Raw genomic sequence first — 21,940 nt, forward strand, 5'->3', positions numbered from 1 at the left:
CCGTGGTCAAAGACTAGATTTGCGACCGTGGTCAGAGATTCCAATTGTATACTACTATAAGTAGAGCAGTGCTTGACCTTCCACCCATAATTTCTGACCGAGGTCAGAAATTATACTTACCTGGTGATATTCAACAACCTCGAGTACCAAGTATTACACGAAAAATACATAGGAATGTATAATAATAATGCATACCCCTTGAGGTCACGAGTCTAGGCATGTTTGTATTGTTTGATATCCATTGGATATCCGCAGATATCCAATGGATATGAGGTCCATATCCAAATCCTCAAGGCTGCGGATATTGGATATCAAAAAATATCCAAATCCGCACTTTGCGGATATGGATTGCGGATATCCGCGGATATTGCGGATCGTGCCGCAGTCTACTCTCAACCGAGCTGTTGCTGCGCACAGTCTTATTCCAGCCTAAGTCCTTTTGAGGGTATCGAGGAACGATGCCAGGTAGAGCGCCGAGTAGATCTATACCGCAGTATTGGTCTGCTCGTAGGTGTTGTCAAGTGATAATATAGTAAGTGAGTCAACAAGGTCGTAAGGTGAACACAAGTAACAATGTATGTGTTAGAGATACTAGAAATCTACGATGAATGTAGATGTAACTGGAAATCTCTTGATGCGTTGAGAGAGAGAGAGAAACTATCTACATGCTATGACTGAGACTAAGTACTGGGAGCAAACAGTGGTGGTCACGTGACCTTCCAACACCCCCCACGACTAGCACTATTAGTCGACAGCATAGTTTAAACAACCCCAATTCTCCATGTAAAAAACCAGTTTTTGACCTTCATTAACCCCCCATTTGTAGTATGCAAACCGTAAATTATCCATTCAGCGCGTTTTTATAGACCGTGAGGCCCATTTGGATGATCCAGCGCTTGAATAGCGTTTTGCCAAGGGGTTTTGTCAGTCCATCCGCTGCCATATCAGCAGTCGGGATCTTGACGAAAGCCACGAGCAACAAGCCGTGCCTTGTAGGTACCGTCATGCTTAACTTTGAACACCCATCGGAGGGTAAGAGGTTTCTTCTTGCTCTGAGTCCTGGACATCACTCTCCAGGTGCCGTTAACAAGATGACGATGTAGTTCTTTGTGAGCAGCGACTAGCCATTTGTCTTTCTCGACACAGGACATAGCTTGTTCCCAACTGTTAGGTTCAAAGCCTATGTCTTTAGGCGTCAGTTTGGATACAGCGTACTGCTCATTCGAGGTAGCATTTGCGAAAAGACTGACTAGGATCTCTGGCTGTTCAGCGAGCAACCGAAGAACATTGGAATCAAAGAATGACTTGCTAGCCAGGCTTTCAATGTAAGCTCTGCTAGGATTCTTGATCCGTGTTGATCGTCGTAACTGGCCAGTTTCTGGCTGAATGGGCTGAATGGGTTGAACATAGCTTTGATCTCGACTCCTGTCATCCGGTACCGGATCTAGGCGAGAGAAATTATGTTCAAAAGTTACTTGATCATGCTGTAATGGTGATTGATCATGATCCTCGTCATCTTGCAGAGGATTTTCCTGAGATAGATCAATGGTTGTTTCCAGGGGAATGTCCATATTAACAACCTGTCGGGAAACAGGCTGTGGTTCGACGAGAACCCCTCGCCCACCTGCTTCAAAGTGGGCACCAGTATCCACCCTTTGTTCCACCACACACCTGCCAAAACTGCCCGCCATTTCATCATTTGACCACGCAAGATCTTCTTCAAAGAGCGCGGGATTCGACGGGTCGAGAGCATTCGGAGCCCTCGTTTGATCCTCGGGATCATCTTCGACCGTAGGAGAGGGTGGGGAGGTAGATCGTATGTTAAACGGATTCTCGAGGTGAGGCCGTAGGAAATCGATTGGGATATGACGATCCTGCGAATCATGTTCATGTTCTTGGTTCATGCCTGTAATATTAAGATCATAGGCAGGGTCAGGCAGATTTGCCGGAGAAGGATTCTCATTGAAAATGACGTTCCGTGAACGTTCAATCTTCTTGGTACGGACGTTGTAGACCACATAGTTGTCTCCTTCGTCGTACGCGAGCAGCCTTGCCTCCTCCATGTGAGGATCTAGCTTTGTATTTCGCTTCTCTTTTGGGATGAGAAACCAGCATTGACAACCGAGAGCACGAAGGTTTGAGAGATTTGGCTTCTTGCCGTACAAGGCTTCGTAAGGAGACATGCCAATCTTCGACGCGTAGAGGCGATTCATGGTGTAATTGATTCCACCAAGAAGAAGTCCCCAAAGATATTTTGGAAGCTGATACTCGGCCATAACAGCGACTAACGGCTCAACAAGATGACGATTTTTGATCTCGGCGACACCATTCAGTTGCTTGGTGTAGGGAGGAGTTGGATCCCATACCGTTCCCTTGCTAGCAAGGTAAGCAGCAAGTGGTTTATGCTCTGGAGCATCATCGCCGTAGACCTTCTTGATGACGTAGTTAAACTGAGTCTTCAAATAGGTCTCCAATTGTATGTAGACCTCGGTGACTTGAGATCGTGATTTTAGTAGAAACAGCCATGTAAATCGGGTCGCATCATCCGTAAACGTCACGAAATAATGCTCACCTCCGTGAGACGCGATAGAGATCGGTCCCCAAACGTCTAGATGAATGAACTCGCCAGGCTTTGATCTAATAGATCGTTCTTCGCCAAAAGGTAATGCGTGGCCCTTACCCTTAATGCAAGGAGCACAAGGAAAGGTGACGCCGGCGCCTTTCTTTAGCTTGACGCCGTCAGCAAATATCTCCATCTTTCGTACACGCTCCTCGCCGGCGTGACAAGCTCGACGATGTGCCAAATCGATGGAGATAGGGATGATCTCTCTCTGTGTAGCAAAGACAGAGTTTGGAGAGCCAGTAACAAGATTACAGTCAATCATATGATCAATCTTGTCAATGCCAGCGCAGTTCAACCAGTAATGTTCTCCTTCACAGGTAGCAAAACCCATGGTAGACTCTGGGCCATAGAAATCTTGATGTTTGAATGTCATCATGCCATTCTTTGTCCATGTGCCAATGTCTGCCTTGTCGAGAGCAGACATAGAGATCAAGCTGGAGCGAAGATCTGGCGCAAGCCACACTTTCTGGAGAGTGAGAGGGGCCATTTGTCCTGATGAATCTTGATCCAGCAGGTGTAGGATTACATCTCCATATCCCTCAGTGTAGAAGACATCCCCAGTGGCTGTCGAAACAGGCAATACACACCGTCTAAAGTTGACAAAGACAGATCTGTGGGGAGTCATATGTGTGCTAGTACCGGAATCGATCATCCAGCGGGTAACATCATTGTTGTCGTTAGCCAATAGGCCTTCCTTCGACACAATATGGGAACCATGAACTGCATTTGCCTGGATACCGGCAAAGAGCACATTCGTAAAGAGATTGTTATACCGCGCTAGGGGATCCCCCGATGGAGGGCCTTTTTGCGGTACGGTGGGGTAGGATGCTGGCGCAAAGATTGCATTCGCTCCCTAGCGAGGCTGTTGTTGCGGTAGAGAAAGGATCCGACCTTGGTTGTCAACCTGGCCTATGATTTGGCCTGGTTGAGGGAATGCAACCTGTTGAAAAAGAGGTTGCTGCTGAGGTTGTTGAATGGTAGTGGCGTTTGCCGAATTCTTTAGCAAGGGACACTTGTTGGAGTAATGATTTCCAAGAGTCCCATGATGTCTGCAAAGGATGACGTTCTCTTCTCTGACGAAGTCGGTCTTCTTCTTCGAGGGTTTGTCCTTGTTGTTATTATTATTCGATGAGTTATTCGAATTGGATTGCTTGTCATTGCCCCCTTTCTTTGTGTCTTTCTTCTTGTCATTGTGCGACGACGACGAGGTTTGAACAGTAGTCGAGTTTGCATTGTAGGAAGGGTTCATAGACCGGTTATGGATGTCTACCTCGAGGAATTCGGCGTAGACTTGGTCCATGAGATTGACATCCTTCTCATCAACCCTAAGGTTCTGGAGAAAGGCATAACACTTGGGGTTTTCATTAATGGCTTTCTTGAACTGGCATAGTACATATACCGAGTTTATCTTGCCATCAATAGATGTGAGATCACGAAGAGTTTCCTGGAACTTGCGTACAAACTCGCTAGCAGTTCCATTCTTAAAGCGAAGATCAGTCCACTTGGTATAGCGGGCGAATGAATGTTGATGGGATGTAACAGCGTACGTCGCACGCAGTTTCTTAAATGAGTCCCGTACATCAGTGTTTTGAGCGATATGAGAAAAAGGCTCTGGAGAGAGAGTGCCTCTTAGTAAGAGATTCGCTCTCGAATTGCACAGATCCCAGTTTGTACATTTCAAGTTATACTCTTTTCGGAGTACAATGTTTGACTCGATGACTTGCTTCACACGATCACGAATTTCAGCAACAGAGATGACAACTGTTGTAGTATGATCACCTGCAAGATCCTGAGCTTCTTCAATAAGAAGATTGCGAACAGCTTCAGGACTGGAGTCCTGATACTCGGGGATCTTTGGGATTGGGATCCCATTAGAAATCATGTATGTGTAGTAACGGTTGTTAGCTGCAAGAGCTATGTAGAGAGCGGTTTCCCAGTCTCTGAAGTTGGATTGTCCCTTCAATTTTGGGACGGCAGATGAGATGTCAATCTCATGGCTGTTGATGGTAAAGTCCTCAATATTGTATGAGGCCTGCATGACGTCTTCTTCCGCACCGATGTGCTCGTCAAGAGAGGTATGTGATTGGCTCGCTACAGCGGGTAGCGAGTGGAATGTGGGGTTCGACGGTCCGATTTTCGGGTTGTCGAGGGTTGTCGGCGACGTGATTTGACGGCGACGAGGTAGGATCCACCTACAATGGATGAAGATCCCAAGGGGTAGGCGAGGTGTTAATCTCGTCAAATAGGGTGATGAAAACTCTGGTTTGTGGGGTCAAAACGAGACCACAGAGGTTCCACAGTGGGGTGGTGCGACGCAGTACACCAATGGGAGGAAAACCAGGGTTTCGAGTCTGTACAGTTATGTAGAGGACTCGAAAGCGCGAGGCTCATAACCTGTTAGAGATACTAGAGATCTACGATGAATGTAGATGTAACTGGAAATCTCTTGATGCGTTGAGAGAGAGAGAGAAACTATCTACATGCTATGACTGAGACTAAGTACTGGGAGCAAACAGTGGTGGTCACGTGACCTTCCAACAGTATGATTGAAGACGAAGAACTAAACTAAGTACATGAGAGAGTGTCCTTATATATCCTTCGCTTCCTGGGGTCGCCAGTGCTCCTGGGGTATATCCTACACCCCGGGGTAGATCGACCCCTCTGAGTATATCCTACCCCGTGCAGGGATTTACTCCTCCTGTGATCACGTGATTGCTTGATTGGCTCTCGGTGGCCCATCTGTGTACCCGGTGGGTCACCACTGATTGGTGACGGGTAGGTCCGTAACATAACGCCGTCGTTCTCTATGGTATTTAGCACCTCTCTGGCGCCCCGAGCAAGCTCATTCATAGTGCCAAAGTGGTTGCGTGGTTTCTTCGGGGGCGCTCTTGAAAACTCTGTTTCGGGGGGCGAATCCGGTTTCCTTCCACCACCAGCACCAACCATCCTTCGATTCCTACGAAAATAGGATCAAAAGATAGAGCCGGAGATCAGAAAGAATTTGAACAATTTTTGAGAGCCGTGTGGCCCTTGGTTGGCGAGATAGAACAAAAATTAAATCTGAGCAAAAAAAGGGTCCACGCGTATGTATCATCAGTCCTTTGGGCTAAGTGATGTCACTTTTTTCGATTGGAGTTAGCAGATTATAGAGACCTTACTATGTCTGAAGCCTATCTATCACATACTAGCCTACCACCAGAACTACAAAGAACGACGGAGAGATTAATCTCATGTTTAAAAAGAGACACGATCAAGATATTTATGTTTTTACATGTAATTGTGAACTAGGTGATGCTTCTTTTAGGCCTCGAACTCATTGCAAGCTTTTATTTCGTGGTTATGCTGACGAGGAGCTTCTTCCCAGAAACCTTTCCATTTCGTAGCATGTCCAAGCCCTCCAAGATCCCTTCAAATTGGCCCGGAACATTTTGGATTGGACAGGGTCTAAGCTTTCCACTGTTGATCAATTCTTGGAGTTCTGCGTACCATGACCGAGCCCAGACCCCAATCTCGGGTCTTGGTGGAATGCCGTATGGGGCTGGGAGCTCAACACCTCGTCCAGAAATGGCACCTCCCATGACTAGTTCGTGTTTGATTGTCTTTCTCGAGCAGAGAGTTTCCTGATATTGCTCGAGTGCACAGTACTTTCCTCCAGTGCGACCGATGGCTGCATAACACAACCGCAGAGTCTTGGCTTCCGCAAACGGATCAAGGACAAAGCGCAAAGTGTTGTTTGTGGCCGCTCGAATATCTTCGGCACAAGTTGGAGAGTTATAATCAAAGACTATATCTGCTCCGTATGATGTCACCAAGTCGTGGTTGTGATGGGAGCATGTGGTGATCACCCGGTGGCCGCAGCTAAGCAAGACGGATCAGTTACTTTAATATGCCGAAAGCCGTAGGAAGGAAACTTAATCCTTACAGTTTCACCATCTGAATTGCAAGTAGCCCTATAGTGCTACTTCCGCCGTATATGAGAACATCCTCGGCTTTGGGTGCCGGTGTGTGCAATGTTCCGGGCAATTGAAGTGACCAAAAAAGAGCAACCCCAAGAGTCGCAATTGCGGTTCCTGAGAGGGAAGGGGCATTTTCAAGGTCCATTCCCTGAGGAACATGGAAAATAAGATCTGGTTCGGTTCGAATGTACTCGCAATAGGCTCCAGACGATGGATCTGACAGATTTGAGCCTTGAACAGCACCGAAGGCCTGATCCCCGAGACGGAATCGTCCCTGTGCAGCAACCTCGCTTCCTACCGCAACTACAGTGCCTGAAAAGTCACATCCATTCCAGAGACCAGGAGTCGGAAACCTCAATGGCATTTTATAATCACAGGGGTTAAGAGCCACAGCAGCAGTCTTCACTAACATTTGATGGGGCCCGATTTCTGGGATAGGCAAACCATGAGTGATTTGAAGAATGCCGCCTCCATGTTGAATGATGCTGGTCTGACTTGAGGGCAGTTCATCCCGGGTTGCCATCTTATGATTGAAAAAAAAGAGAATGCTGGGAGAATTCCAACAAAGAATTTAGGAGACTTTTATATTTCAAAAAAAAAACCGTCTTACCGTACGACACACCAGGCAAGAGTGATCACCAAAGAAAAATTCAAGAAAAATGTAAATTACCGCGAAAACTGCACTCACTGAGCATAGAACGATGGGTTTAAAATAGGCGATTCCGGTCAAAGTTGCAACCCCTGCCTTTTTAGACATCTACCCATGATAACTGGGCCTTAGGGTCGCCACGATAACGTCGATTTTACCGTTCGTTGGTAATTCGAATCTGTTCCAAGTGCTCCCAGGGTTGAAATGATTATTGGGGTACTTTCACTGCTAGCCAAAAATGGTAACACCCCCTGATGCAATTTTCCTTTGCATGCAATGTGTCTTGTTTTGTATAGCAGCAATGGAATTAAAATTAGGCTGCATTCAGACATTTAAGACTGATTGATTCGGAAGGTTTTGTGATTCTGTCTGTTTCCATTACTAACAAGGTTGGGAGGTGTGAGAATGAAGTCACAAATTTAAGTTCAGATTCTAGGAACGAAGAGATCAGTTCGTGTCATAACATCCGTCTTGACATTTCCAAGTGTTGTTCAGGGAATTTGTACACTTTATATAGTACTGTAGTGGATGTAGTATTACAAGGTTGCCCATCTAGTTAGAAATAAGTATCTAGGAGGGGAAAGGGGGACTTGATGCTAAGGTTACCTCGAGTGTAGACTCTCTCTCTCTGCATAATCATGATGAATCAACAAAATAAATATTAACGCTGGTGTAAAGGGGGTGTTTTGACCCTCGATTTTCAAATCCATAGAAAGTTGGGAAATGTAATCAATGTAGCTCGTGTCCTGTGCCGCTGAAACATGTCACAACAATGAACTGACTGTATATTGACCCACTGCAAAACAACAAGTTCGTCCAATTCAAAAGGGCAAACACCATCGAAGCCCAGGAGGGCAACAAATCTTGGACTTCTGGGGTGGTTTAGATTATAAGATCTTGCATTCAAATCTCCAGTGCTGACTACATAGTCGGGTCTTCAATGTGAGATTTAGCGATACGTGGAAAAGAGAGAGAGAAAAGTGATTCAAACCGCTCTCGGCTCTCGGTGTTGACCTCCGAGTACATCGGATATTACCTAAGCAATCACTAGTTCCCCAACAAGACTTTGTTATATTGTAGCGAAAGGTTAACCATGCACGGGTGCTGACACAAAAATCAGTCAAGTGACTCTCATTTTGATTCTCCTTTTCCAGAAGACAGGTATTTGTCAGGCCGAAACCTGACCCACCCTCAGCGAGTCAGCTTCCCCTCCAGAGATCCTTGCCAGATGCCTTCCAGATGGACCAGTTTACTGATTTCCGACAGAAGGGAAAATCCAAAGGACTTGAAGCAAACTGATGGGTGAAAGAGATAAACTGAACTCCTAGGATGGATTCTTCTCTTGGGAAACTAATAAAACATGAAGGGTAAGAACATATAGTCCTGGCCCGACGGCAATACTGACCGCCTCCGGGAGGCGGTCATTTAACTCCGTCCTAATTGCCATTTCATACATGATGATGAGAAGGACTATTCCCCCTAAAAAAATCTTTCCTTCCGACAGTATTAACAGGAAATAACAAGGAACACTGATTTTTGCCCTGAAATGCACGTTGCGTATGTTTTCTTGGTTGAAGAACTAATTCCGCTGCAATAAGCGCCGGGAACTATGAGATGTGAAATTGTAGAACTAGGAAATTTACATATGACCGTGGAAAGACATCCTGACAAGATTAACTCAAACCCAATTCGCTTGTCATTGCAGATAATGAAAGGGATTGTTTAGATGAAAAATCTTAGAACAGCTCAGTTATGCATCTTCTCATTCATGCATAGAGGAGTTGAACTGCTTGTGTAAAGGTGGGCAACTAATTGGCTCTCCAAATTTCCAGTCCCGTAAATCCTCATTAATCCTCAAATCCAGCATTTTTAATCAACCTGGGGAGGAGAACTTGGCCATCAGAGGCCTGCCGCAAGTACTCTCCCAATAACACACTCATTCCTGCTTGTTCAGCAGCATTCACCCACTCGTCGAGGGAAACCATCTGGAAATTTTGGCCCGATTCCGATTCCATCAAGGGAATCATCTCGTCACGTCCAATTTTCATCTCACCGGATTCATAAAGATATCTCACAGACCCTGTAGCCAATTCAGCGACGCTAGATTGATGAATGGCCTCGAGGAGTTGCCTTGCGGCTGACTGTACAGAAATGAGATCAAAGACTCCGGACCATGAGCTCGAGTCTGGCACTTTCTGGGTTTCTTTGGTAAACCGCATGAGATTATCCATAAGATCCAGTTCTGGCGCATCGGTACCGGTGATGCTGGATGGGCGGTGGATCCATACGGGGAGACCAAATTTGTGGTTGATGTGCTCTAGATAAACCTCGCTAACCCATTTGGCAGCGATGTATCCATCTGTTGGCCGAGAAGGAGGAGGATATGACGAGACAGATGTCTCCCCAAAGCTTTCTTGGGCAGAAAGTCGCGCAACCCCAGCCGACGAGACAAAATGGAATGGAATGCGCCGGGGCAGTGCAAGTTTGACGAGTTCCTTCGTCGACTCCACATTGATTGGCTTGAGCGTCTGATAGGTTTTCATGAACGACACATCCGCACCATTGTGGATAACAATGTCTGCGCAGGAGAATATCGATAGGGTTTCAATCTCTGAGAGTCCTAGTTGACGATCCCCCAAGTCACCATAGTGTAATTCAACCTTCGGATGAGCAAATAGTTCGGGTGAATCCAAGGATCTTTTCCTCACAGCAATACAATGGATGGACGAGACATTTGAATCATCTATGAGTCTCCGGAGAATTTCTTTCCCTAGGAATCCTGTAGCTCCTGTAAGAACAACCGTCTTGACCCCGAAAGCCTTAGGCCCGGAATCACCGGACAGAGATGAAGTAAGGTCGGATGCGACTTCAACCTCTGTATCCCAATTCACATCTAGCTCAAGTACAGGGCGAGATATGTCTTGGATCCTTGCTGCCATTCTGTGTAGACTGCTGGCCTCGAAAAGTTGATACAATGGAATAGATGCACCGTAATTCTCCTTGATTAGAGATTGCAGGTTGACAAGGGCGAGGGAACTTCCACCAACGTGGAAAAAATCGGAGTGGGAATTTATTGAGTGAAAGTTACCGAGTTCCCGTGGTAGTGCTCGTTGCCAAAGCTGACGCAATGACCGTTCAAATGCAGTGAGAGTGCTGTCATCCGGCAGGTGGGATGAAATCAACGGAACGGCAAGCTCGCTAACTGCGACGCGATCAATCTTCCCCGAGGTATTCTGGGGAATCTTTTCAACTGGAATGATGGCAGCGGGTAGCATATGACGCGGTAGTGGCAGATCTTGGCAAAGGCGCGCGAGAAATTGAACTACACTTTCAGAATTGTGGGTGGTAGCCATTATAACAAAGGCAACAAGACATTGCTCACCCTCAGATTGGGTTGCATCTGAACGAATGGACACAACAGCTTGTGTGATAGCCCCAGCCGAAGAACTGACGATGGCCGCCTCAATTTCTTCAATGTTGATGCGAATTCCCCTCAATTTAATTTGATTGTCCCCGTCAAGGCGCCCCAGGAGAGTGAGACCACCATCGCGATTGAGCTTTCCGCGATCTCCAGTGTGGTGAATTGTTGTCCAGGCCTTTTCCTGGAAAAAGTTGCTCGCGTATAGATCTTTTGAAAAGCGTTCAGATGTTCTGGTGCCGTCAAGGTAGCCCTGCGCAACTCCTGCACCACCAACAACCACCTCACCAGGAACTCCGATGGGAACGGGATTTGAATTTTTGTCAACAATGTAAACAGAGTAATTAGGAAGAGTGTAAAGCGCTGGCGCAGATTCCAAATCCAGCAGGTTGTATGGGACTTCACTACCCGAGCATGCAACACTGATCTCAGCCGGTCCATAGGCATTTATCAGTTTAAGGTCCGGCCGAAGGAGGTTCTTAAACTCTTTGATCAGGCTACTTGGCATGAATTCACCACCACATACTGCGGTCGACAAACAAGAGTTCATGAGGTGGGAGCGGCCATAACGCACCCAAGCAAGATATTCCGTTGGCGTTGCAAGGGTGCATGTGACGCTCTCTGATGCAATAAGTCGTGTTAGAGCAACAGGATCACCTCTTGTAATATCGGGTGCAATCACAAGGGTCGCGCCAGAACATAGAGAGACCATGATCTGCCACAAAGACGCATCCCACGCATAGGATGATTGATGTAGAATGGTCTCGCTTCCCTGCTCCAGTTCCCAGACATCGCTGGAGGACTGAACGTGGTGGACATACGCCGAATGGGCAATCATAATCCCCTTTGGGATACCGGTTGATCCACTCGTATACATGATCACCGCTGTCTTGCTTGGGACAGCCATGTTTCGGACGGGACGTGCAGTGAAACCGTTTAGGCTACGTACGTCGATTGCTTTCGCCGTGGTGTGCAAATGCGCATAATCAGACAAGGAAGTTGTATCAACCAACACCATGGGTAATTGAGTTTCTTTAATGATCATGGCGAGCCTGTTCATCCCCACCTTCTTGTCCAGGGGTATGTAAGCACCACCGACACGCAAGATGGCCATGAGAGAACATATCCAGTCTGCACTTGGGGACTGGAAAACCCCAACGCGGGTACCCGGGCAAACTCCGTTGCGTAAGAGCTCATTGGCGATAACGTCGATCCGACACTGAACTTCGGCGTAACTTGAGGAGCTGCCATCGTGGTTCTTCAATGCGACACGGTCCGGGTAGCGCAAGGCAACTTCATCCAGGCGGTGAACGATGGTGATAGCATATTCGCGTCGGAGCTCCGGTCCTGTTGTTCTACGGTTTTAGCAAAATATGGATACCAGGCAAAGGATTAATAGACTTGCCTCGGCCCGCCGCCACTGCCTGCTGGAGGTCATCTTTGGAATGTAATTCCGGCCAGGTCACACGAGTAGCTGGATTTTGAAGAAAAGACCGGAGAAGAGTGACGTAAGATCTGAGAAGGATCTCAGCATGGTCCATTCCATACAAGCTTTTCTGGGCTGATAGATGAATAAGAGTCTCGCCGGCACCGACATTGCCAACATCCAGACCAAGATCAAAAGAGGTTTCCCCGCCGCTCAGAAGTGCACCATCGGCTACACAACCGCAGAAGCTTCGAGATTGCTCGACCTTGGGTCGATAGTTGAAGAGGGTTTGGCAAAGGGGATTATGTGATGCGGATCGCGGAACGTTGAGTTCTGTTAAGATCACATCAAATGGCACCCGCGAGTGAGAAAATGCATCCTGCGTGATGTTTCGCACCTCCTTTAGAGATTCTCCAAAGGATTGGCCTGGCTGCTGAGAGAACCTCACAGGAAGGAGATTCAAGAAAAGTCCCATACTCCGAAGGATGTCGGCATCCGTTCGGTTCCCATCCCCCAGGCCGATGCAAACATCTTCCATATCGAAGAACCGTAGGAGGAGTGTCTTCCATACTGCCAAATGGAAGTGGAAGGGTGTTGATTTGAACATCCGGCAACAACGATCAATAGAATCCGACAAATTGACATCAAGACGAACCTGAGCAGTATGAGACCCAAATTGAGCAACCTTGGGCCGCACGGGTTGTAAGGAAAATGGAAGAAGGGGAATCGCAGGTGGAATCTCCGTATATTGTGCTCGCCAGTAAGCGAGATCCTCTGTCCAGGCGCCCTCTTTGTACTCACGAAGCTGCCGGATAGTGAAATCTGGATATTGAATTCCATCTTCGGAAAGAGTTTGGCCTTGATACACCTTTTCCACATCTGACCAGAATATCTCGAAGCTAATGCCATCCATGTTGATGTGATGGAAGCCAAATATTATCCAGTGCCTTTCCGGATTGAGCGAAAGCAGCCGAACACGCATGATCTCACCATCTGAAAGTTTGAACACGTGTGCCTCCATCTGTTTCGAGGCCTGTTCTACTTCCATCTCGTCCAAGATTGCATCGTGCTCCAGACGCAAGGATGATTTTGTCCAAATGCCTTGCATGTGATTTCGCTCATTGTCAGTGAAGAAGAAAGTACGCAAAGCCTCGTGATGTTGTGCCGTGATTTGTATAGCATTCGAAAATTCCTCGATTCTTAGGCGACCTGTCAACTTAAACGTCGGTGTAATGTTGAATGCTGTCTTGTCCTCTACCAAATGCTCTAAAAACCAGAAACGCGACTGCCCGTAGGACATAGGCACAGTTCTTTGGATTTCACGCTTTTCAGGGCTCGTTTCGCTATCATCAGTAAAAAAGGACGAGGAAGTGTCGTCATTATTTTCGGAATTCGAATCTCCAGTTATTAATGACGTCGCGGAGCTGCCACTATACGCGTTTACTGCGTCTGGAAGGGCAAATCTCATTTCCACCGGCAAGTCCGCGGGGGATGCCGTTGCAGCCACGGGAAAATCTGAGGCTGCCTTGTTCAACACGTCAGTGGTGTTCGGCCCCGGTTGCTTTACAGCCTGGTTGCCGGCAGTAAGATTGGGAATCAAGGATTCTGGCAGAACTTCAGCAGCAGTAGCCAAAAGCTCACGAATGGAAGCTGCGTTGAATATCTTGAGTACCGGCATGTCAACGCCCAACTCCTTCAAGAACCATGATCGAAGGTCAACGGCGACTAACGAGTCCACACCGAGTTCATCTGGACTCCTGTCCAACATAGGCTTATTAGGGTCAGCCTGCAGAGCCGATTGGAGCTTCAACACGAAGCCATCTAAAAGAAAAACACTCAGTTTCGACTGTTAATAGAATTTTCGATGCCCGTACCTTGCAAGATCTCGATAACCTCTTGATTTGAAGTAGCCTCAAACAAGCGTGTTTTGATCAACACGCCAGATTTCCCTTTCGTGTCTGCCACGACAAGATTGCTAGACTTGTAGACGAGATGTTGGAACATTGGGTTAGAAACCCAACTCTTTGACTCGTCATCGTCAATTCTTAGCCCACAGCACAACTCAGCGCTTCCTACGCGGTCTAAGCAGGACAGGACACCTTCGGCAAATACCTCATGGAAGTCTTGCTCAGACATCCATGAATGGCCGACTCGATATAGGTAAGATTGTTGTCCCATGTTAAGCTCTCGTGTCACATAACCGTTACCAACAATGGCACCGATGTTAATCGCATGCGCTGCCAAGCCACGGTTTCGGCGCTGGGCTGCCAGGCTCGCCATGAACATATTCGCGGCGTTATAGGCAACTTGTCCAGGGTTTCCTGTCATCGCAGCCATCGACGAAAAGAAAACCATGAATTCTAAGGTGTCCTCCGGGAAGATTTCGTCCAGTAAGATGCTACCTTCAACTTTAGGACGGAGAACCTTCTCAAGGCGAGGGAGATCCAAATCAATGAACATTGTATCCTGAAGCACCATGGCACCTTGTGCAACACCAGCGATGGGAGGCATGGTTTCGCTGATATTTCGATATGTTGCTTGAACCGATTCCCGATTCGTTATGTCACTAGATGTGTTAACTTAATCCCGAACTTAAGCAAAACAGAAGAGCATACTTGGAAAAGACCCGAACAGTGCACCCATTTAAAGCCATTCTCTGAAGCCACTGGTCATCAACGTTTGGATTGCGACTTGACAGCGCGATGTATCGTGCCCCCTGCCCGATCATCCATTGACAAAGCGATAAGCCAAGCCCGCCTGTCAGTCCAACTAGCCAGTAGGTTTTATCTTTTGAAAATGTGACCTGTTTGGTAGCAGGGCGAATCTGGACAGGAAGCTTTGATTCACCCCATGCAATTAAAGACTGCTGTGAAAGCGGGGATTGGGCTCGTATCAAGTCCCCGAGTCCTAAAGAAACAAGTTTATGCATTTTGACGGGCATCAGGTCGTATTGTGCTCGCGTCCAGGAGTTCTGCAGCTGTAAAGCTAACTGGCCTCTATCTGAAATGTCCTGAGATTGGGAGCAGGTCGTGGTCAGCGTGCTCTCACTCTCAAAATGACAGCCTGTCGGCAAACATGTCTTCAGAAGAGTAGTGACATCAGAGCTGCCACCCATGTTGACAACGCGTGAAACGTTGCCAGGTAACTTGGTTAGTACTTCACGTCGAGTGGAGTTTGGGTGGATTCGGATCCATGGCCACGAGCAATGTCCCTCCTTTGTTGTCAAAAGCACAATGTGAACGCCCTTTTCGTTTGCATATTTCGTAATGACAGGAGATAGCGAGAGGTCAGGGTCCAACACAACGAGAGTTTTTCCAGAAGGAAGTTGTTGCAGCATGGAGATAGAAAGGAAATGGAAGTAGAGGGTGAGCATCGATCGAATTCCTAGGTCTTCGGAATCTCCACATCGCACCACCAGGCCATGCGGTACACTAACTTGAGAGTCCAGAGTATGTGACAGGGCGACGACACGCTCGCCATTCCCCTTATTCTTCCCAACCACCAAGAAAGAGTTATCCGATGAAGTGATAGGGACGGCACGGAGCAAAGAGTGAGTCACTTCAATCCTAATTTCATCCGGGGAAGTGGGAGAGACTCTAGGGTTCTTTTCTTCAATTTGATATCCAATTTCTGTTGGTTGAATGGTGACAACAGACGCCGCGCGTTCAACTTCTTTGATTATGAGACGCCTTGAGGAATTGTATCGATCGTTTCGGCCAGAACTGAGGCGGAATCTAGGAACTTTGAAGTGCCCATTCTCTAGCACCAGTTCCCTCTCATTGGACCACAATATCCCTTCTAGCTGCCCTCGTTGATCCCAAATTTCGGCAGCTTCTAAATGGAGGAGCTTTGTTGCGATGATGTTGGCATCAGCGTCCTGCAGTGAATGGAGGTTTAGGAAATGGATATGGAGGTGAGTCATCTCCATGACCAATGTGCGTTGAACTCCTGAAAACATGTTGCCATAGGGGTTTTCCCCTTGGGCACCGTGTCCCAGCCATAGGACGTTCTTGCTTTGTTTGAAAAGCTCTTGGAATGACCTCAGAGTCTCGGGTGACATGTGTTTTAGAACTGGCCCATCCAATTCAATCAAACTAATGACTGACCCCATCACTGGTAAGTTTGCTAGAATTAGTTCCGCTAGAGAACATGCTGTGTAGATATTGCCGTAATGGGGACGGACCGCAGTTTTGATGTCGGCTACCAAATCAGCAGTCAAGGATGTTTTCCCTCCGATAATGGTCAATGAGTCCACACCAAGTGGAACATGATGAGCCGCCAGGGGATCACGAAGGAAACTGACACGGTGATCAACAGCTTGTGTAACCATGACGGAAAATGGCACAGGGACGGTTTTTGAAGACGACACGCGGGTTTCAAACCCAGAAAAGCCCGAATTTTGCATCAGTCCTTCCCAATTGTCCTCTGATACACACGGTGATAATGTCCTTCCCTCCTCGTAGCCTAACCACCAGCCTGGGAGGCCACCAAGGATGAGTCCGAAACGCATCACATCGGAGTCTGTGAGTTCTAGCATAATCAGATAGCCACCCGGCTTGAGTAGCCGACGAATATTCGTCAGAGTTGCTTCAAGATTTCTGGTGGCGTAGAGGGCTAGAGAGGCAATGATAATGTCAAAGCAACCCTCTTCATAGTCTTGTTCTACGATGTCCTTCTCGATGTCCAATACCTTGAATGCCATTCTGGATTGACAATCCCGGAATCTTTCGCGTGCTTCATCGAACTGCGAGTCTAAAATATCAGTGTAAGTGTATGACGCAAACGACGAGCCCATTTCACGCATGACTCGATCCGAAGTAGCGCCAGCACCGGCTCCTGTAATCTATCAGTATCAGACCCAAAAGAACGCGCGTGAACTTACCAATTTCCAGAACGTTGACATGAGGGTATCTATGGCTGATCTGGCGAGCCGCCTGCGCAACAGCATTCAAGTATGTGTCAATTCCAAATGATTTGGCGTAAAACTCTGCAAGCATGTTGTCATCCATCAGGATTTCAAGCAGATTCTTATCTCCTCGAATGATTTCAGAAAGGTTTTCGCCAACTCTAGATAGGAGTTTGATGTCAATACTGTCGGAATAACTATGTAGGTCGGTCAGTGTGGCTCGGGTTCGCGCAACAAGAGACTTGTTCTCACCGATCCAAAATTGGAGCAACGATGTCCATGGTGTCATAGGCCCATTCCGGCTTTGCGAATTTGTTCTTCCCATTAGTCACGGACATTGTACAATGCTCCACATATGAAAGAAAATGGGCATGGTTCCAAGTAGCATTTGCTCGATCGGAGTGCTGAAGTGACGTCTCGAGTTGTTTCAAGTAGAAATGGGCAACACGTTCAAGATCCATGCCTAGGGAATATCCTTCTGGATGCATATCTTGGGCTTTGTTTGTTTGCCCTCCAGTGGGCCTGTCAACATCCCAGATGATTTCTGTGAAAAACGGAACATCATTTGTTGATATTAATGGACTGAGTGGTGTGGTATGAAGTCCTTCAAGCTGAACCAAAGTATTTCTCCCGTGTGCAGAGTAAATTTCAACATCGCCCGAGAGTTCAGCGAAGCGGGTATCCGTAACTGTTGAATAAAATGACAGTTCTGCACCGAGGGGTCCAGGAGTGATGCAGGCGGTCGGATTGATGCGAAGCCTGTCGATTCGAGTGGGAAGGTACAGTGTACGGAGACGTCCATCGCCTGGAAAGGAATAAGCAAGCATGATGGACTGAATGGCTCCATCAAGGGAGGCTGGGTGAATGATCAACGGTCTTTCGCTTTCGGAGTCCTCTGGGACGCTGATATGACCCGATGCCTCGTCCATTTTTCTGCGCAAATTAGAAAGCGCCTGGAAGGGGCCAGTGTAGCCAAATCCGAGCTCGGAAACCGCGTTGTAGAATCGGTCAGCTTCGAGATCCAGGAATGAACCTTGCCGTTGGGCTTGTGGTGGGAGGATGTCGTGTTTGGGCTCACCCAAAACAATTTTCAGGTTGGCAGATGCGTGAAGAGACAAGTTTGGAGACCCTTTGTTGGCGTCGGAATGACAGGAAAAAGACGCCGACACGCAATTAGCCTGAGCTTGGTCGATCGAAAGTCTGAAAATTGTTTCCACTCCATCGTTCTCTTCGAGCACCAATGCTTGTCCGATGACCACATCATGGAAGTCGATCAGTTGCACAGAACCCAGGCCATACTTTTGAATGACAGACTCGACAGCCGCCGATATATAACCAGCTGCAGGGAACACCATTTGACCTTGGACTTGGTGATGTGCCAGCCATGGAACTTCCCTAGGATGAAGATAGTTGCGCCAGCGTAGCTCGTTTTCGGTCCCATCCGGACATTTGATGCCCAGTAGGGAGTGAAATGGTTCCTTTCCCGTGCGAATCGCAACGGATGATCTGGATTCGTGCCAATAAACCCGGTCATGATCCCACGAATACGATGGAAGGCCCTTTATGAGCTGTGGGATTTTTTGCTGTCGCATTGCCTTCATTTCGAACCCTGCAAAGTCCACGACACCCTCGCCTAAAGCAATCCACAAGGCACCCAGCGCGGATGAGAGAGCCTCATTAGCATTCTTGCCACGATTTAAGGTCCCGGTATATGCCAATGTCTGTCCGGAGACTTCTTGGATCGTTTGCAATGCAGGCCCCTTCAACGCTGGATGAGGACCAATCTCCAAAGCCATGTCAAATGGCCCAGCTACACCCACTGCGTAAGTTACGGCCTGAGAGAAGAGCACAGGTTTGATCATGTTGTTGCTCCAGTATGTGTCGGCAAGATTGTCATTCGCATTTTCAATTTTATCTCCATAAACACTTGAAATCCAGGTAGCACTGCCACTAGGTGGATGCTGAATAGCGACACCACACTTGCGGACTGCTGCGATATAGGGAACTGCGCAGGAAAGCATATGATGAGAGTGATAGGCTTTGTCTACTTTCAACAAGCGAGCGAATTTCTTCTCATCTTCAAGGATTTCCCTGGCCTCGTTGATCGCATCAGTGTCCCCGGAAAATGTGACGCTTGTCGAGGAGTTGCTAGCTGCCACGCAAATTCTGTTCTCAAGTGTCGGCATCTCGCAAAGCTCCTTTGCATCTTGAAATGATGTTCCCGCGGCCATCATTGCCCCTTTCTGTCCTTCTCGGTCTGTAGCGTACTGCAGAGACCATCCGCGGTAATAGGCAATGCGGATAGCATCCTCTTCATTGAGGTATCCTGCGGCATATGCTGCAGCGATCTCCCCGGACGAGTGTCCAACGACCGCTGTGAGTTTGAGGTTGGCTGCCCGGAGAAGTTGAACCAAAGCAATTTGAATTGCAGTACAGAGAGGTTGCGAAAACGCCGCCTCCCCAACATGAGACAAGGACTTGTCTTTTCCAAGCTCCTCCCTTAGCGACCAAGCAGGGCGATGCTCCGTGGGTAGCTCCTGTAAAGAGCGATCGAGACGAGCGATACAATCACTGAACATTGGTGAGCTTTCTAGTAGTTCAGCACCCATCCTTGCCCACTGTGCTCCTTGACCTGTGAAGACTCCAAGGAGTTTTGGTTCGCGGACACTTCCCGTTTGTGTACCTGGTGTTATTGCAGAATACAAAACTGCTTCATCCAGCTTTGTGGCAAGCTCTTCTGGGCTTGCTGCAGAGACCGACAGCCTTACCGGCAGAGTTGAACGCCGACAGTTCAATGTCCATGACAGATCGCGGATGCTGATATCCGAATGGTTTCGCAAATATGCCGAGTATGCTGCAATGTTGGCAAGAAGCGACTTTTCTGATGAGGCAGAAAAATTGAATGGTGACACAGCCACAGAGCTATCATCTGCGACTTTGGGACCACGAGCAAGCATGCGGGCATCGAACGCTTCCAAAATCGCATGCGCATTTGCACCACCAAAGCCAAAGCTGTTCACACTAGCACGGCGAGTGGTGTTCTCTGGCAGTTGTGGCCATTTTTTTGCGACTTGAAGAATTTCAAGGTCGCTGCAGAAGGGAAGTACCGTGGAACTTAATTCATTAAGCAATAGGTTTGGCGGGATAACGGCATTTTGTAAAGCAAGTGAGGCTTTAAGGACAGCTGCTAATCCAGCCGTGCCCTCAGTGTGACCGATAACTGTCTTGATGGACCCAACGTACAAGGGATCCTCCCGGTTACCATCCCGCTGATATTTTGCTGCTTTTCCAAAGAATGCAGTGCTGATGGCCTCTGCCTCGACTGGGTCACCTGCTGGAGTTCCTGATATGGTCAGAAAGTCTATCTCTCCATCAAGCTAATGTTACGTACCGGTACCATGAGCCTCGAAATATTGTGGTCGGTCTGTGGGCTTAGAAAGATCGAGTCCAGCTCGAGTGTACGTCGTCCGAATAAGGTCTGCTTGAGCCTCAGGGCTGGGCATCGTAATTCCTTTGGTGCGACCATCTTGATTGGCACCTGTCTCCCGAACGACGCACTCAATATGATCTCCATTCGCCAATGCTGCACTCAACGGCTTGAGTATTATGGCAGCAATTCCATCGCCACGTGCGTATCCATCTGCACCTTTATCCCACATGCGCGAGCGGCCCGTCGGGGAGAGCATCTTTAACTTGCTCTCTGCAATGTATTGCTCCGGTCCTAGTAGAAGGTTGGTCCCTGCTGCCACCGCAACATCAGTCTCGCCACTTCGCAGGCTCTGTACGGCCTGATGTAGGGCGATCAGACTAGAAGAACACGCCGTGTCGATAGTCATCGACGGTCCACGCCAGTCAAAAAAGTAGGAGATTCGATTGGATAGTATGCTTCGGGCAGTTCCCGACGCAAAATAGGTTGGAAAGTTCTGCACATCCCGACCTAACATATCGGCATAGTCGTTGGTCATCAACCCAACAAACACACCGGTGTTAGAGCCTTGTAACTTTTCCATGGGAATGCCAGACGTTTCAAGGCCCTCGTACACAGTCTCGAGCAACAGCCTTTGTTGTGGATCAATCGAGTTTGCTTCCACTGGCTTGGTTCCAAAAAATTGGGCGTCAAACAATCTATGATCATCGGATAACATATAGGAATGTCGGACATTCGTAGTGCCATGGTGAAGACCATCGGGGTGATAAAACGCATTGGTGCTAAATCGGCTTTCTGGGATCTCAGTAAGAACATCTCGAGGTGCTTCAAGTAGTTCCCACAGCTTCGAGGGTGTTGTTGCATCACCTGGAAACCGGCAAGCGCTTCCAACTATGGCAATGGGTTCTCCGGTATGCTGAAGATCACCGGTCATTGTGTAGCTCGGGCCTTACTGACTCTTCACGGGCTAGACAATTTGTGACTTTGCGTGTTGCAATGAAAGGTCTATAGGGTATCAATCAGGACAAGCTTTCTCTGCAAAATTCGCACTCTAGATGCTAGTGACGGAGAGCGGTACATATCAATATGCCGACGTTGGCTTTGATTTTCATATCAGGACAGTTCGGACATCGAATCTCGCATCTCGCATCTCGCATCAGCTTGCCATTGTTTTCAGCTAGTTCCGACTCCGAGGAACGCCTCCGGAAATTTGGTGATCTGAAACGAGACATCTTATCACGCAGGCAGGGGATCCAATTACTTTGACCGTGCATGCAGGGCAAAATCCCGTATTTTCTCGCTTGTTGTTGCTTCCAATCTTGAGAACCCTAAGATCCATTCCTCCCAGGAGTTGGCGGTCCGTCCAGTTTGAAATATGAAGTCCGATTCCGAGTCCGAAAGTCATAGCTCTGTCGTATTTTCATTCTGGGGGTGTGTAAAGCATTTGTGGCAGGTCAGCATGCGAATCGTAAGAATGTGTCTTGTGGCCGATGGGGTGCATCATAGGGCGGCATTGCACAAGACAACTTTGAAAG

The 21,940-nt window shown here is 47.8% G+C and overlaps 3 protein-coding genes across 3 annotated transcripts; all 3 read right to left on the reverse strand.

Moving 5' to 3' along the window:
- Positions 1–1,120: 1,120 nt before the first annotated feature.
- Positions 1,121–4,661, reverse strand: Pdw03_2326 (uncharacterized protein; the record flags this gene model as incomplete). The annotated part of the gene is made up of 5 exons (XM_066100149.1): positions 1,121–1,180; positions 1,251–1,991; positions 2,367–2,494; positions 2,573–3,451; positions 3,515–4,661. The coding sequence occupies 5 exons, from the start codon at positions 4,659–4,661 to the stop codon at positions 1,121–1,123; spliced, it is 2,955 nt and encodes a 984-aa protein (XP_065955549.1).
- Positions 4,662–5,949: 1,288 nt separating this feature from the next.
- Pdw03_2327 (Polyketide synthase, enoylreductase) lies at positions 5,950–7,053 on the reverse strand (the record flags this gene model as incomplete). The annotated part of the gene is made up of 3 exons (XM_066100150.1): positions 5,950–6,481; positions 6,546–6,891; positions 6,990–7,053. The coding sequence occupies 3 exons, from the start codon at positions 7,051–7,053 to the stop codon at positions 5,950–5,952; spliced, it is 942 nt and encodes a 313-aa protein (XP_065955550.1).
- A 2,022-nt stretch (positions 7,054–9,075) lies between these two features.
- Pdw03_2328 (Hybrid NRPS/PKS enzyme, putative) lies at positions 9,076–21,339 on the reverse strand (the record flags this gene model as incomplete). The annotated part of the gene is made up of 8 exons (XM_066100151.1): positions 9,076–10,550; positions 10,611–11,993; positions 12,052–13,893; positions 13,947–14,638; positions 14,688–16,908; positions 16,955–17,175; positions 17,231–20,321; positions 20,370–21,339. 8 exons carry the CDS (start codon positions 21,337–21,339, stop codon positions 9,076–9,078), a joined length of 11,895 nt encoding a protein of 3,964 aa, XP_065955551.1.
- Positions 21,340–21,940: the final 601 nt, after the last annotated feature.

The sequence above is a fragment of the Penicillium digitatum genome, chromosome 1 (genome assembly GCF_016767815.1).
Source record: "Penicillium digitatum chromosome 1, complete sequence".
NCBI lineage: Eukaryota > Fungi > Ascomycota > Eurotiomycetes > Eurotiales > Aspergillaceae > Penicillium > Penicillium digitatum.